Consider the following 18,571-nt stretch of genomic DNA (forward strand, 5'->3'; position numbering starts at 1 on the left):
CTATTACCGGTACCTAATAATACCCATTGCCATAGGTTAAGAACAGAGATGTAGCCTACGTATACGCCGCAAATTCTACACCGCAAGTATGCGGCGTAGACTTTTTGTTTACGCTAACGCTTGCGGCCACATTTTTTTGGATAGTTTGCGCTTCAGGTTACGCCGTAAAGTTTTCGCGGTTTTTTAGCGCATAGCGTCAACGCATAGGCTACTTTTTAATGTTTTTTTTTCGCTACAACACGCCAATACCTTCCAGCGCTACAGTTGAAAGAACATTTTCAATGGGCAAAGACATATTGGAACCAAAACACAGCAAAATGTCTGATGAACACTTTCAGATGCTTGTGTTTCTTCGTGGAAATTCAAAATAAAACTTGTTTGTTTCGAGTGGTTTATACCGTGTGAATGTTTGGCACCTAGCAAACAAAATTAGTTTACGCTAATGTATGCGCTGACGCCGCCAACTTTTTTTACAAGTTGCGTTGACGCATACGGCGCATGGTTTTTCAAACGTTTGCGTTAACGCTGACGGCGTCAATATTTTTTGTATGCGCGTACATTACTGGTTAAGAATCACTGCACTAAAGTTTTATTTTGCGCTCGCAGGTCAGTTGAAAAGCTTTCACCATTTTTGAGGACCAGTGTTGTCGACAATGTCTCGCTTCTGCTGATCTGCACCAGATGTTCAAGTCTTTGCAATGATGGCAGGTCGCAGATAATAGTTTATTGTCTTATTTTGCTGTGGATACGTTCACAAGATGAAAGTAGCAACAGTAGCAATAATTTGAAACAAATCGCTGTACAAATGATTTAAGATCGTTTTGTCCAAACAATTTCAAAAGTGAAGGCAGACACAACCACACGGTCCACTTTGGTGCTTTTCAATTTCTAGTTTCCACTTGTGACAATTAGCTGACCCCAAAAAAGAAGATCCTATTGCTGCCCAACCTGATTTTCATGGAAATTATAGAATTTGACTAAATATTCAACTTTAGGCAAATTTGATGGAGACATGTGCGTGTAATAAAATGCAGCTGCATTTGACATTAATTCACATGTTTGATCCGAATAGCCTAACGCTTTTTAAGTTCATTCAGCATTCTATCAAAGGATAAAGAAAAATCTCGTCTTAACTATTCTGTAATGGATTCAGATTCACTCCACGGAAGACTGTTGTAACCTATCAATAATATCTGACCATCTCAGAAATGGCTTGGTGGGTAGCGGCATCGCTTAGCCGGCGTAGTGGTTTCACTGGTAATTTGATTTCTATCCGCAAACAGCGATGTGTTGAAAACCAATTTGGTAAAATCTTCCTTTGAACGCAGTGAGTCAAATGCTCTTGTCAAGTCGTTGATTCAGCAACCCCAGTGGTGAGATCCATTTCTTCACTTTTTAAATAATCTGAAGCCTGTTTACTTAACGAAAAGCATTTATGAAGAATTAGACTAGCAGTAACAAATTCAGTTTGCTTGATGGGGAACAAACATCCAGTAGATACACCATTACCTTCGTTTGACATTTGTTGGAACATTGACAGCAGTGCTGGATATAGGCTACATTAATAACAACATCCAGATCATCTGAACGTGCAGACCAATGAGACCATCTAGTAGCCTATCAGATAACGAGTGCAATGCAATTTTTCCAGACGTGATTCCATCCTTTTTAAAATGCTCTTTATACAAAGAAATGTATCTTGGGAGAACAGTCCATAAAGTTGTAGATGTTACCAATTGTTTTGACTGTCGCTACGTTTTCAACACTGTGCCCAAGCGCAAGATTTAGTCGGTGTGCAAAACAATGAAAATATACCGACGGTTTGGCATCCGCTGCAATTAGGTGTTGCTGTGCACCTTCATCCTTGCTTGACATGTTAGTGGCCCCATCAAAACCTTTGCCTATTAGGTCTTACAAAGCTTGTGTCTCAGCTGTGATAAAAGCCATCACCTCAAAATGGTAAAATTAGACTACAATCAATCAATACAATAGAGCGATAACCATGAAGATTCTTTATTTCTTCGTATGTCAATGCTGCAACAGTAATTCATAAGTAAGAAGTTGAAATTAATTTATGACGCAGTCACTAGGCCCCCCTAACCCTTCTGCATACACCCCCCAAGTTTTCTCATCGGATCTCGACGAATTACAAAATTGACCATAAATAGAAGTGGGGTGGACATGTCCACCCCAGTCCCCCCCGTGGCGCCGCTACTGGCTGTGCATGGTAGCGTTGGCTGGAGGGTTCAGCGGGTACTTTTGAAGGCGGATTTCAGGGGCCCGGGGACAAAAAAACTACTGCGTATTTTGTCCATATTGTGCGTATTCTTTCAATGTAGTGTCTTGAATTGGGGCAAGAAGATCTTATTGGTAGGCTACTGGGCCCAAATCATCTTATGAACGACCCTGGCGATTCAATTCACTCAAAACGAGGCATTATTCCGAATAATATTAGCTACCTTTGCGAATTTCTACATATTTTTCAATGACTTTTAAGCGATAACTCGCTATGGAGAATTCTACGAACATTTCTAATCTATGTCTAGGTTCGCTTTCAAAAATTACAGCAGCGTTTCTTGGGCTAATTTCAAGAATGAACTGATAAACCTCGAGCAAACGCTTTTCGAGTAGATTGTAAACAGTTAGTATATAAGCTATACAATTATACATTATTAACACAGACGACTTCCATTAGATTAAGCTACAGTCATTTTAATAATATGTAAGTTACTTTTTTATTTTGAATGATTTTATTTTGAAACTTTTAACTCTAGCTCTAGACAAGATCAAAAGGATCAAATTCTACTAAGGTGTTGCGACCGTGCCATATTTTAAACTGATTGTACTGTTTTGGTATCATGCACGTGATAACGTTCGTGTTTTATCGCTTCTACCCTTTTCTAGACCTCTGCGATGTTTGGCATACCGTATATTCTTTTTTGTTGTGATGGTCAGAAATAGAAACAAACTGATAAGACACAGCGGAAGAAAAGTTATGTAGACATTTTTCTGCGAGGGAGCAAAAACGTTAATCACTTTGGGGAACCTGTTCAAAGCCTATTGGGAGGATGACGACATGATGAAACCACCTGTCAACTCAATAACAGGCACAGTTGTCGACGCGTGATATTCAGTTACAATCTCAGGTTCTTCCTTGTGCCATGTCATTCGTACTCTTAATCTCGTTTCCTTGTTTAGCATCACGTGTGTTGGTTGGGATTACAAAAGATTTGTAGCCTACAGTGCGATAATCTCGCAATACATTCAATTGTGTGTTTTAAGTTTAAGGTCTTTGCTTAACATTCACATTTGGGTTTGATCGCAGAAATGCAAACATTCGCCAGCCCCGATAGCTTAGTTCAGGGTGGTCCAAACCCTGGCACGCGGGCCGCATGTGGCCCGCGAACACTTTGTGCATGCCGGAATTATCAGTGCTAAATCCAAGGTTTAAAAGTACACCTACGTTTTATAAATACAGTACATTCGCCACAACCCTAAATAAGTCGCGCATGATCGGGTCAATAGGTAACTATGAGGAAGCAATGTCGGTTTGTGACGACACAAACTTGCGTTGATATTTTGCTTTTGTTGCTAGCACTTTCTCCGTTATGAAGCGATAAAAAAGCGAAACACGGAACAGAATGGCTGATGAAACCCTGGATGCCTCCTTACGTCTGTCGACCACTGAATTTAAACCAGAGATCGACACTATATGCAAAAGCAAAAAACAATACATTGTTTTGGTTTGCTAATTGGTTGACGTGTTATGGTATCGTATCTTTCTTACTAGCTGAAAATCACTTGTTGTGTCGCAAGCAGAGATTAAGTGAGTTAGGCGTGCAGCAAAACATTAGGTCGATCAGAACAGCACACTCAGTCCTTTCATTGTTAATGTTCATAGCTTGCGAACAGTAACAATGTAGCTAAACAGATCAAAATCTATAGAAAAGAAGTTCAAAATCGCAACCTAGTTAAGTTTTTATTTAACAGCGTTTCTACTTTCAGCAACGTGTTATCATTTCTCACTATGCGGCCCGTGAAGTTTTTCTCAGACCCTAATGTGGCTCTTCATGTTCGCAGTCTTGGACCACCCTGGCTTAGTTGGTTAGCGCGTGACTTCGTGAACGAAGAAGCTTCAAGATCAAGCGGCGATGGTTCGACTGTCAGGATGTGCACTTGAGCAACGCACGTTAAGGACTGCTCTCCATTAAGCGGGATCTAATGGATGAATAAATTCCTCGACAATAACACTTCAACGATCGGAAACTTCACTCTCTCAATCTTGATAAAAGGCCCTGCAAAAGCCACAAGTATGCGAAGCTACCAGGAATCACCTATCAAGGCTTTGTCAGTCCGAGGAAAAAAAATTAAACCAACCCAACACTAAAAGAAAAACTTCTGTGTGTACATTAAAAATTTAAAAATTAAAGTAAATACGGTTAAAGTAAAATCGTTGATATTCTCAATACAAACTCAGAAACAATTTTCCACTTATCCTAAATACTGTTTGTTGGTGTATTGTTTGGAGAAAATTTTGTAAATGACTCAAACACGCCTTCGTTGAAGGTCATTGGAGATTAGCTAGAAATCCTTGTTTGGGTGTAGTACAAACTTGATGTTTAAAGTTCCAACAAGTCGAGTTCAAGTATTCCCCATGATTACCACTCCCTGGTGAATAGAGTAACCGAAACAATGCGTCACTTATGAATCATAATCACTTCATTTGGATGTCAACACCTCATCGTCACATGGCAGCTCAGCAATCGGCATGTACGCAGACAACAAAACCCGTCCTTTTTACATTGATTCAACGTCTTAGACGTTTCATCAAAGTAAAAAGGACGGATTTTCCTTGCTGGGTATCACCAGAGGTGTCTAACAACATCAGCTTTAGCAAGGTAAATTAAAAGCATGACTGTAAAATATATTTGTGGAGTACCGACTTTTGTATGAAGGCATCTGCTTGAACTTCACGCTACCACTGCATTAGTATAAGGACTTTGCCTTTTAGTCGGCGTCGTGTGAGCCTCTGGGGCCGAGGGTCTATCCTTTTACCACCCCAGATTCACGATGTTCCCGGACTACACTTTTAATGGTGAAGTGTATTTACGAAGGGAAAAATGCCAAGTTACTGCTAGCAAATTTCTGCACTTATTTTAACGTGTTAAAAACGCTATTTTCTGACAAAGGTTTTTTACTGCAAAACTTACAAAGCTGCAGTTGTACGGCTTCGCAACATACCAGGAGTTTTGTCACACGAAGCGACAGATCAAGCTACTTCTGAAATTTAAAACTTTCCCTAAACAAAGCAGGGTTTCCGATCTCTCCTCAGACGAAACTGCATGACTAAACCCACTCGTGCAACAATGACGTAAGTAATCTATAGAGCGTGATGACTTCGATCAAAACCCATCAACATCCCAAGAACAGATGTGTGGAAGCATCATCAGTGGATTAGATACAAACAGGACATCGCAAAACATAAGTGAGACAAATCAACAACATCACACAACGTAGACGTTATGTTATACAAAATCAATGAGAAGATATTGTCAATTTGTAAAAAAAAACGGTGTGGAATCAACTACAACAAAAACAGAGAAAGAAAATCAAAAAGAAACCACCAGTTTCATTGTTTATGTTTCAACAATGCATCGCAAGTGACTTGTAAAGTGATATTTATTAGGCTATTGAATTGATAAATGGTTTAATTTTCTGACTTTTGTGTAACAAAGTTATCGATACAGCATAATCCGTCATTTTTACATTGATTTTCCGTGTGCAGACGTTGAATCAATGTAAAAATGACGGATTTTGCTGTCTGGGAACGGAAACATATTAGCAAATATTGTTAAGTTGAAAAAGTGTTCGCAGCCCACGAAGGCAATAAGCAGCGATGGCCAATATTGCGACTTGGTTATGCTGCCAGAAGCATCACAACAAAACTTAAAGCACGATTGCTTTGCGAGGTATCGCTTTGTTGAACCATAAGCAAACCAAGCAACCGCACATCATTTAACATAATATATACAGATGTTAAAAGCGGTGTAGTTGCTTGGTTTTATCTCCTTATGGTCCAACAAAGCCACCTCTCTACCAAAGAGTATTGCTTTATGTCTACAAATATGCTAGTTATTGGGAACAACAGTCGTTAGATCAGCACCAAACACATATATACGTACAACATTTTTAACATAATACCTTTTCAAATGACGAAGAAGTTTTCAAAAGACACGACCAATTTGAATCCATGAATTCATGGAGGTTCCCACAGTCGAATGCACCTTCCAAGTTTCAATTTGAAGTGTTTTGTGAACATTTGTTCAGTTCAAACCCAACCTTTGGATTGAAAAACCGATGCACAACCAAGCAAGAGAAATAGCGAAACCATTATCACGTCACAGCCCGATAGTCAATCAAGGATGGCATTTAATTAAAAGATAATAAAATTAATTGTGAATATGCCAGGGAGGGATATTGGGGGTAGTCTGAACAAATTGGTTCAGCATTACTCTTGAAAATAAAGTACAATTTCGTGAAATTATTTATAATAATGAGGAGACAAGAACAAAGATTTGATTGGCCCGAATAAGACGAAGCATTGAAGTTTGAAATCACCTGAACAAGACACCGACCTACCATACCACTTTCACAAAACATAGAGTGACAAAAACCAAACCAAAAGAGAAAAAATAGAACCAAAATATCGACCGCTTTCGGCTGACAAAAGCATTCAAAAAATGTTTCAACACAGACACATCCTCGTATGAGGTAAGAGAAGCCGTACATAAATGTTCACCGTACTTCTCATGAAACAAAAGTATAAACACATCATCCGCATCTACATTACATCCAAGCGAACCTTGCATCCAATCAACAAAACCGGCTTCATAATAAGAACATCACTTACGTCAGTGATGGTAAAAGTGATGAAAATAAAAACTCAAGAAATGAGCAACATAATATGCAGCCCAAAGTGTCTTTTGATGAAACAACACTGCAACCGATGATGATTGATGATCTCGCTAGATCGATTTGGTGTGAAAAACAATCTTACAACTTCTGTACCAATCTTTCAGCAGAGTAAAAAACAGCACAACCCAGACAGCAAAAATCAATCATTATTACATTGATTCAACGTCTGCAGACGTTGAATTAATGTAAAACGACGAATTTTGTATCTCTATCAACTACAAATATGTGAAACTCACCAGATGATTGCTAACAACTATTGTACTCTATCCTAACGCTGTAAAGTCTCTGCGATGCCACAAAGTTGCTTGCATGGTATTGTATCCCAGTTTTCCATCAATAGTGTTAAGAAATTTGAAAACAAAAAATTCCTTGAGGATGGTGAAGCCAATGAATTAATAATGCCTTCTTTGGCGTTGAGGCTCCTGGAATTGAATCCCAGAGCTACTACCAGAGGAGATGTTGCGAGATGAAAGGTGGTGACTCGTTGGCTCACGAGGATGTTGGGAAGATGATGGAGGATGTCGTCCAATCTGATGATGCATGATGCTCCTGTGGCGTTGAGGAGGAGCCGACGATTGGATCTTCATCTTAAACTCTTGATTGAACTTTTCTGCATCTTCTGCAAGTTAAAAAATTAAAAGAGAATTATATTTTAAAAGACATAGTTTCATCAACAATCAACATCTGCAAACAAAAGCTGGGTTAGCTTCAATCAATGGCAAAAATAAGAATAAAACTATTTCGTAAGAATGATTGTTAACAAGATAAGAGATTACAGAACAAATATCAACCTTCATCTAAATTAACAAATTCCTGACTCTCTTCACTATCTCCAGTCTTCGTATTACGAGACTTCTCTATGACGTGGGAACGCTCGTCTGGAAAACAAAAGCACCATACTTGACTTGAAACAAAAACGTGGTTGCTGTAAACATGCTACAACTTTCAATGCAACAAGTTTAGGTATGTGAATAGGTTGTTATATTATAGTGGATATTTTTATAACAAGAATAAGTTCAGCTTAGTACCCATTATAAATGGCATGGGCAACACTCACCAATATGGTGGCCTATAGCCATTCGTCGTAGACCAGTATCTGAGTTTTCTTCTGTTTTCTGTGTTTCTCGCACCTGAAAACGAAGTTTGAAAAGTCTGGAAACTTTGGATAAAAGCGAAAAAGACAACAGCAATACCACAGTTTCCAAATTCAGGATAATAAACAAACAAGGATGCTGACCCCATTTGGACCAACTCTAGCGGACGACGATGACTTGTATACTTTTGGTTGTCCATCTCCACTGCCATATGAAACCGATGTGAAGGAAGAATGAAACGAAGATCTAGGCATCTGGAAATAATCCAATGCACATCGTGAATCACTGAATGGCTCGTTCAGATAGCCAAGATATATTAGAAATAAAAAAGTGCTTTAAGTCCTTGCTATATTATCATTTGCAAGCACAGTTCAACTTTTTATAGGGTAATTGTTGAAAAATGATTGAAGTAACCCTAAACTTCAACGTGTTGTACATTTTTTTGTTGAATTGAACAGAAGAACAAAGCAATTATGTTCATTATTGATATTGCCTGCACAGCAAAATGTAAACATCTTTCACCAATGATCCAAAAGATTGCTTATTATAGAAAAGCACACAGCTGTGTCTTGGTAAAACACTTTACAACATGTTGATAAATACATACTAGCATAAACAACATTACCCTCCTAACCATGTCATACACAATATTCAGTATCCCGCACAAACTTGGACTCGATTTTAAAAAAATGCCAAGAATAGACTAATTTTCAAATGACTGTGGTATTGGAAAAACGCTTATAACACAAAACGAAAAATTCTGATTGCTTACTCCTTGGTGAGTTTGTGTAGCGCTCATGGATTGTTCCATATCTCTCATCATAGATTGCATTCCACCAAACATACTCCCGCCTAACAACCCACCTCCAAACATGTTATCCATCATATTGAATGGAGAAACTGCCATATTGTTTGGCTAAACACAATAAGAAATATATGTTGTATATATAATGAAAACCGCTAAGAAGTCAGCTAATGACAAAAATTACGTTTGATCACTTTGACTTGTCCTTGCAGACAACAATTGTCATTGTTATGTAAAATAATCGCTAAGATTCAGTAGTAGGCTATATTTATGAATAGAAAAATGTTATTTTACACAAGAAATGAGAACTTCCCAATTTTTTAGGCGAAACATTGCATATTTTTCGCCATTATTAGTTAGTCCACACCTCTGTATGCCTGCGCCCATGAGAGGTATAAGGTCTAGCAAGTTGAGAGTGTACATCCGGTTGCCACATCATATTTTGGTGCATCTCCATCATCCGGTGCATGTCTGCCATCGACTCACTGAACAGGTAAAAGTTTCCAAAATTATTAAGTTATATAGTTGTAAAATTGGTTGTAAATTGTAAAATATAGTATGTTGTAGTTATTGTAAAATATAGTATGTTGTAGTTGTAAAATATATATAAATGTATTGTAGTTGTAAAATATATATATTGTTAGATTTCTAATAAAAAACTCATAATGGATTCTAGTCTACAATACTTTGGAAGGTAAGTATGAATTTAAGTACAATTCTTACCGGAAAAAAGGATCATCATCAAACGGAGAGTGAAACATTCTTTTAATTTGTTGGGGATGACAATAGGTTGCCCCTTTAGCAGAAATTAGACCTGATGGTTTAGATTGAAAACTGCACAAACTTTAAGCAAAATATAGTATGCTTTGGCAACTCTGACAGTTTGAGATAAAACAAAGTTCTGTAAGATTGAGTTTCGCTTTGAACAAGATCGTTGCTTGTATAACAAGTGGGGGTGCTAATGACAAAATTTAGCCAAGGGGTCGGCAACCTTGTTCTAACAGCAGGCCGAAACCAAAGTGTACACATGGTCTTGGAAGGCCGTTTTTCCTAAAGCTATAAGTAAAGCTCTTTGTTTCAACAGCGTGATATATTGACAAACAAGCAGACTAATTAATGTAATTGTCAAAACAATGCACTGTACAGCTGTTGGTTAGACTATGGCGCAATCATGATGGTAGCGCCATAATATAAGGATAGTAAAAAAGGTGTGATTAAATTAGGGAACGTTCAAATATTACGTAACGCTTTTTTTCCGAATTTTTGACCCCCCCTCCCCTATGTAACGCCAACGTAACGCTTTTTTCAATCCCCCCCTCCCCCATGTAACGCTTTTTCACTACGAATTCAGCTCAAAAAACTACCATTTCGTACTCGAAAGCGTTACGTAACGTTTTGCTTGAACTCCCTCCCCCCCGATGTGACGCTAACGTAACGCTTTGCATAAACCCCCCCCCTCCCCCTCGAAGGCGTTACGTAATATTTGAACGTTCCCTTATTGATTATTTGCGTCAGACAAAGCTGTCCATATCCAAAACAAAGAAATAATACACAAACTGCAAAATCACAAAAATCACAGAGGTATAGCAGCATTGACCGAAGCTACACTAACTTCACTTTCCATCACTAAAATCTGAACAATCCTGTATTACTGTATCAGTACATTAATACGAAGAAGACTCGATAACAACGTCCGCCCCGTTAGCTCAGTGGTTACGCACCCGGCTCAAGATCACGCAGCGCAAGTTCACTTTTCGCGGTGTGCGCTTGAGCAATGCACATTAAGGACTGCTTTCCATTCAGCGGCACCTAGTGAATGGAATAATTCTCTGGCAACAACACTTCAACAATCGGAAAACTTCACTCTGTCAATCTCGGTAACCGGCCCTACGTCAAAAGCCTCTACAAGTATGCGAAACTACCAGAAATAACCATTCAAGGCTTTGTCAGTCCGAGGATAAAGATTCAAAACCAAACCAAACAACTCGTTTTTTCTCATCACCATCATATCACAACTCCTCACAAGCTCTTCTTTTGTTAGGTCAGAGTTGCCAGGTCGAGAGAAATAGAAACTTTTATTTTGTTTGTTTTGATAATGTTAGGCGATGACACATGTATAATTCACAGAGATGTACGTATGCGCCGCAAATTCTACGCCGTAGGCTTGCGGCGTAGACTTAGACTTTTTGTTTGCGCTAACGCTTACGGTCACATTTTTTTGGATAGTTGTCGCTTGAGGTTACGCTATAAAGTTTTCGCGTTTTTTAGCGCATAGCGTCAACGCATGCTTTTTAATGTCTTTTTTTCGCTACAACACGCCAATATCTTCCAGCGCTGCAGTTGAAAGAACGTCTTCAATGGGCAAAGACATAATGAAACCAAAACGCAGAAAAATGTCAGATGGTTTCTTCATGGAAATACAAAATAAAACTTGTTTGTTTCGAGTGGTTTATACATGGGGTTTATACCGCGTGAATGTTTGGCACCTAGCAAACAAAATGAGTTTACGCTAGTGTATGCGCTAACGTTGACGCCGCCCACTTTTTTTACAAGTTACGTTGACGCATACGGCATATGGTTTTTCGAATATTTGCGTTTACGCTGACGGCGTCAATATTTTTTGTATGCGCGTACATCACTGATAATTCAATTAATACAAAATCAACTAGCTCCATATAAAGTATATATTCCAATTCAGACAATGTGAATTGCTACACTTTTGTAACTTGAAATGTGCATGATAGAAGATAACATTACCTCTAAGCATTTTCTTATCATAACTAAGTTTATGAACAGGAATCATTGTGCGAAGTTCTTGAAAAATTGAAACGACACATGAGGACGTCGCGAGTCGCGCCACACATTTTGAGAACCTCTGCTTTAAACTCTCAAACGAAATAATTCAAAAGCTTGTCACTTTTTGAATTTCTTTTATTAGCACTAAAAGTTTAATCGCCTTTGTTGCAAGTGGTAGGCACTTTAACATGCAGATATCCAATCCAGCACGAACCAATCAGAAGCTACGCTGTTCATGACGTCATCAAGTAGCTGCTGTAGCAAGCTTGCTGTCACAATCAATGTGTATTGCCTCGCGATGGGTTGCTTTGTGTCTTCAACAAGCGTTGTTGTTTTAATTGTAAAATTCTTGTGCGATGTGTTATTATCGGTTATGACCTGAAGTAACCTTGGATTGCGAATCTTTGTTATGTAACGTAGTTCTGGACCATTCTGTAAGATGCGAACCTCGTACATTCTGTTGTTTTCTCAATCACCAATTATCGTTTGTCATGATGTCACAAGGATGTTTACCAGTAGATGTCCGATTGCGAAATATTTATTATGTAAGAATCTTCTACACTACGTCACCTTCTTTAAACTTCTTTGAGCTTCTGCTTGTTGACATTTATTGCAACTTGACAGAACAATGTGACATTACGTAACATTCTCGATGTTACTAGACCGAAACAACTTTCTATAAATAGTGGTGTAGTTTGCGTAATGATTATTATTGAGTTGATTATGTGATTATGGGAGTTGTATTATGATGAGTTGATTATTATGATGAGTTGGTTGTGAGAGATCATTGCTGTAATAGTAGCAGTTGGTAATAGAAGCAAAGATTATTGTTGATTAAAAGTTGAAGTATTGCATACGAGTAAAGCAAAGTTGATGCTAATATAATTTCTGATTGAAATTAGAATCGTATGAGAAGCTGTGAGTGGATTACGTTAAACTTGATCAATAGTCGCAAGCATTGGAATCTATTGCCGTTTACTGTTACTTTGATTAATTGTTGGAAGTGGTGAACCATTCGTTGGAGTCCTTCAAGCGTTTTTATATATCATCTCACCAGTAGAACTATCCGTCAATTTAATTGACTACTTTTCGGTTATAACCCATTAAACTACGTCATTGAACCTTTCCAAGTCTTTTTCCTGGTAAGAGATAGAAAGAAATCGTGACACTTTTTGTTTTGTTTGTTTGTTTGTTTATCTTTATCCTGCATTGCGGAAAAGCGGACTTGAACGCTATGCATCGGTGTACGCCTTCCGACATACATTGCTCACTCGTGTTTACAATTTTTAGGCTACTCCAACACGTCATTTTATGTTATGATGACGTGTTGGCTACTCCAACACGTCATCAACTTCGTCATTTTATGCAAACATGTCTTTGGTTTTTGCGTGTTGTGCATTGAAAAAACTAAACAATATATTTTTTGCTTTCAATTTTTATCGAACATCAGCAGACTATCTTTGGTTTAAACGTAATTTTTCGATGCTTGACATCTGTTGCGTTGAGCACACTGGAAGCAGCTGACTCTAAACTCGGTGACTGATAGGCTATGGTCTTCCTTTTGCTGAATTTGTTGAGGAAGAGAAAAACTTTTATTTTAAAAATTGCGAGAATAGCAGGCTACGGTAAACAATACAAATAAAATAGCACCATAACAAACTAGATTTTTTTCTGCAATAGTTTTTCATAGGGCAATTTTTTGAACTGAGTATAACCAGAGCCACTTTATACAGTGGCTCTGGTATAACTGTTCTGCATTCTTTTCACAACAAACAAAATACAGTCTGGGAACCAGCGCCACATTCACAAAGAGAATGGAAGTAAATTTGAAATTTACACCCCAGTCATAAAAAAAAAATTCGCCAAAGTTGCCAGGTGTGGAATTTCGTGCTCAAGTTGTGATAAATTTAGCAAAATTTGAAAGTTGTTGGGGACAAATTCGGAAAGGTGCGAGGCATTTGAAGTTGGGGAACTTTCCAATTTCTGGAAAAAACATCTGTGAAAAAGTAATGCATACACGGAGTTTACCAAAGCAAGAATTTTTTTTTGGAAATTGGCCGAAAAGCAGTTTTATATAAGGTGAAAACTTTTGGCATAAGTCATCTTGGACGTAGTAAAAGTACACTTTTAATCGATTTACGATGGATAAGTTGCTTGTAAATGGATTGGCGTTTAGAGTATTTTTCAAGCAAAGGGATCTTCGAATTAATAGATTCCAAAATTAATACAATGCACTGGTAGCAGTAGTTGAGAAATGTTACCTGAGTTACTGCCTCATAAGCAAGAAGGCAAGCGCTTGCAAGGAAATTTTTAGCCTGGTTTGGCAACTCTGCACAGAGCCCAAACCCAAAGCCTTCACTTGAGAATCGCGGGAATGCGGTTTGGACTTGGAGTTGGAGAGTGCTAGTTTTGGATTATCAGATATACTCTACTGTTTTTTTAAAATAACTATTAGTATGCGTTACTTTGCAAATACTTTTTGTTATTTTGCAACAGTTAAGGAACAAAACGATGAAAGTAAACTAGACAGTAAATCTCATACAACTTGTTTGCGGCATACGGTAGTATCGTATGTCATTTTAGACTACTATGGTAGGGGTGCAACCTAGTTCGTACCCTGAACAGTTCGGACCCTCAGTTCGTACCCTGAAAAGATCGAGAGAAAAAATTAAAAAAAGCCGAAGTCGCTGATCGCAGTTTAATAGCACAAAGCCGAAGTCGCTGATCGGAGTTTCCGCAAACAAACTCGAGGGTTAGGGTTAGCGGAAACCGCGGAACTGCGGAAACTGCGATCAGCGAGGGTTAGAGCAGAGCATAGATTACTCGATGATTAGAGTTAGGGTTAGCCGAAACTGCGGTTAGCAAAACTGCTGAAAAATGTTTGCGGAAACTGCGATCAGCGAGGGTTAGGGTTAGAGCATAGATTGCTCTATAGTTAGGGTAAAGGTTAGCGGAAACTGCGGAAAAATGTTTGCGGAAACTGCGATAAGCGAGGGTTAGGGTTAGAGCAGGGGCGGGCAACATACGGCCCGCGGGCCGGATCCGGCCCGCGACAGGATTATGAGTGGCCCGCAGATAGTTTCCGGTCTTTACATGATAATGTGGCCCGCAGCCACACTCTGCCGCAAATTCCCACTACTTGCTTACTACGTAAAATAATAGTGACTGTCAGTTATTCTTTAGTTTTTTGCTCTACAGCTGGAATTGATTGATTTGCAGTGTGACTCTACCCTGAAAGAGATATTCCAATTTAAAAGCATTGACAAATTTTCTGAGTCACCGAATGAGTCCAAGTTTGCCAACCTGAAGAAGATGGCCATGAAACTATTTGTTCCGTTCGGGTCTACATAAATTTGCTAGCAAACGTTTTCGACCATGAACATTAACAAGACAAAGCTGCGATCCAATCTCACTGATGTTTACGTACAGTCTTTACTTAGGCCCAGCCAGCAAGCCCATATGGGCCCCACATGGGGACCCATATGGGCTGATGTACGGGCCCCATGTGAGCTGCCCATATGGGGCCGATACACATTGTGTCCGTGGGCATCACATTGCGCTGCCTCACTATTAGGCTGCCCATATTCATTTATGGGTTTCATGTGGGTTGCTCACACTCAACCCACAAATCTAATATGGGCTGCCCATATGTAACCCATAAATCTAATACAAGCTGCCTATACGTATATCAGGAAGCCCATAGTCTGCCCATAAACAAAGTGGGAAGCCCATCAATATTTCATGCTTAGCCCATGATCAATAATTTTATGTGGCTAAATTTATTAAAATGCATTTATATGATCACGCATTTGAAGATTGGAAGTTTTATATTCCACCTTGTCATTTAGCAACACATTCTGCAAGAAAGCCCATATTGGGCACATATGGCAAAAACACAAAAACCCAAATAGAACCCACATGCCCACAAGCCCATTAAAATAGTATATGGGGCCCATATGGGCTTGCTGGCTGGGGGGTTTCTACGTCCGACATGCAGCCAGAGTTCAAAGAACTTGACAACCTTGATCGACCACAGATGTCTCATTTGACTTCAGCAGCTATTGAAGTACATTACGTTAATTGTTAATAAATTCATTAAACACTGTTTTTGGTCACTATGCTTTAAACTTAAAGTTTACATTACACACGATTTATTCCTTGTCTAGGTAGATACATACGCGATTAATGTCGCGATTCATGAATCCGGCCCGCCAAGTATTTTATTTTCCATATCAGGCCCGCCGACTGAAGAAGTTGCCCGCCCCTGGGTTAGAGCATAGATTGCTCTATAGTTAAGGTAAAGGTTAGCGGAAACTGCAGAAAAATGTTTTCGGAAACTGTGATCAGCGAGGGTTAGGGTTAGAGAATAGATTAATCTATGGTTAGAGTTAGGGTAAAGGTTAGCGGAATCTACGGAAAATGTTTGCGGAAACTGCGATCAGCGAGGATTAGGGTTAGAGCATAGATTAGCCTATGGTTAAGGTTAGCGGAAACTGCGATCAGCGACTTCCGCTTTTTTTAATTTTTTCTTTTGATCTTTTCAGGGTACGAAATGAGGGTCCGAACTGTTCAGGTACGAACTAGGTTGCATCCCTATGGTAGCCTAGTTCTTTATACCTTTTAGTTTTCTTATCTGTTGATATTAGTTAAGAAAATTAGCTGATAATTTCTTACTGAACTTTTACTGGACTACTGGAGTTTGCAACTCTTTTCGCGTGAAATTGATCGGGTGCAACCTAGTTCGTACCCTGAACAGTTCGTAGGCTACCCTCAATTCGGAATGGCCCGTTTCGGCGAGTCCGATTCGGCGAGTCCGATTCGACTAGTCTGATTCGGCGAGTTCCCTATTCGGCGAGAGCCCTTTTCGGCGAGTGCCCTATTCGGCGAGTTTTTGAAATTTTTAAAGAGAAATTATCGGGTACCGTAGCCTAATTGCAATGGCCGTTTTTACATCGTTTTAACGTCGCTAAACGTTGAAATCGTGCAGAAAGGAATAAAAATAAAATGTTTGAACTATTAAATTAAAATTCGTCATGTCAGTTTAGTTGTTTTTATTTCTGACCATCATATGAAAAACAATACACGTCAACATAGCAAAGGTAGAAGCGACAATTCACGTCAACATAGCAAAGGTGTAGAAAAAGGTAGAAGCGACAAAACGCGAACGTTAAAACGTGCTTGTGACCGAAGTAAGTTATTGAGTTGAAAGAAATTTGGCAAGGTTGCATCACCTTCAAAAAAATTTAAGATATGAAGGAAAAATAAAAAAAATAAAATGTTACAAAAAAAATAATGTTTATGTCTATAAGTTAGTACTTTTAAATAGTTAAAATCATAGGCGCCTAACTATTTTTTTGGCCGTGGGGGCGAAAGCGTGTTTCATCAGCAGCAACGTAAATTCAGCGAAATGTCACGCAGATGGATGACGTAATTATGTCGTCACACTAGGATTGCTTTTATTGCCACACTCAGAGTTATCGCTACGTTCGACCTACCGTTAATTATTATAAACAAAGCTCAACCAAAACACATGCTATGCGTCTGCGTTGGCTAGCGGTTGATGGACTGCGACTCTTTAAGCTAAGCGCAACATAAAGTTTAGCAACGAACTAGATTTATTAGCATGAAACAAGAGACGAAAAGGTTTACTAAAAGGTATACTGTAAATGGAATGAAAATACTAACTTGATCATATGCTTGAAAATATACCTGTTGAAAGCAAAATCATTCATGTTTACATCAATTCAACAGCACGTCACCTTTAATAAATTTAAAAGTTGCTGACATCCGTAAACAGCCCTTGAAAAATAGTTACAGAGAGACGTTTGATTAAGTTTTCGACTTGACATTGCTCCCTTTTCACTACAATATCGCAACTTATCGCTGACCAGCTTTCAAGTTTCAATTCGCTGTAATACGCCCGTTTTCGTGTTGCAGATGAAACAAAAGATGCGCATATTCCCGCCTTTGATCGGGTTTCTATGGCAACGGACGTGTGTGCGCCATGCAGTTTGCGCGAGTCCGTTGTTGTGTTGATTATGCCGCTTGTGCGACTGTGGGCAGTGCGGTTTGTACCAGCCCTTGTTACGTTGGTTAGTGGTAACCTCGGGCCGAGACTTCAAGTTCATTTTCACAGCAACCGATTCACTGCCGCTACAATTCTCTGCAGAGGTTTCGACTTTCGAAAGCGACAGGAGGCTGTTTGCAAGCGCATTAAGTTAAACGCACACTGCGTCAACGTAGCAAATTATGTTGGTTTTGGGTGCATTCAACATCTGATGACATTGAATCGACGCAAAATGGTAGATTTTTGCTATGTCACAGCAAAATCAGTCATTTTTACATTGATTCAACGTCTGCAGACGTTAAATCAACGTAAAAATGACAGATTTTTTTGTCTGGGGTGGGATTGTAACATCGCTACTCGTTCTAGTGATTATTTACTGCGAAGCTGTTGCGGTTTGTATTTAAAAATGTTTTCCTGCTGCCGATCGCTGGTTCATCTATTGTTTTATGTATCAATGCCGCATAAAAAGTTGCTCCCACGCGGAAATATGCGTGGGGGCCTGGCCCCCACGGCTTAGGCGCCTATGGTTAAAATGATTAGTTTGGATCAACAAATGTGTGACCTACACTCCTACAGCTTAGATTGAAAGGAAATTATCGGGTAGGCTACCGTAGCCTAGTTATACCAACCAGCAAAAATTTGTTCCAAGAACCCAGTTAGCCTAACAGTTCATTTTTACATTGTAGTAACAGAATGAAAAGGCTAACCAAATGTGTGGCCTATCGTTTTAACGTCGCTAAACATTGAAATCGTGTATAAAAGGGTGCTTTTGCTGACTAGGATACGTTGAAACTGAGAAACATTCACAGAAGCCCTACGATACGTTGCATTTTT

The 18,571-nt window shown here is 39.0% G+C and overlaps 1 protein-coding gene across 1 annotated transcript; it reads right to left on the minus strand.

The window, feature by feature from the left end:
- Positions 1–4,499: 4,499 nt before the first annotated feature.
- On the minus strand, positions 4,500–9,745 carry LOC145767505 (myeloid leukemia factor 1-like). Its single transcript, XM_082579338.1, has 7 exons — positions 9,598–9,745; positions 9,242–9,359; positions 8,842–8,985; positions 8,213–8,323; positions 8,033–8,105; positions 7,767–7,853; positions 4,500–7,594 (listed from the first exon to the last, which is right to left on the minus strand). The coding sequence occupies exons 1-7, from the start codon at positions 9,633–9,635 to the stop codon at positions 7,368–7,370; spliced, it is 798 nt and encodes a 265-aa protein (XP_082435464.1). The 5' UTR covers positions 9,636–9,745; the 3' UTR covers positions 4,500–7,367.
- Positions 9,746–18,571: the final 8,826 nt, after the last annotated feature.

This window comes from Aplidium turbinatum, chromosome 3 (genome assembly GCF_918807975.1).
Source record: "Aplidium turbinatum chromosome 3, kaAplTurb1.1, whole genome shotgun sequence".
Lineage (NCBI taxonomy): Eukaryota > Metazoa > Chordata > Ascidiacea > Aplousobranchia > Polyclinidae > Aplidium > Aplidium turbinatum.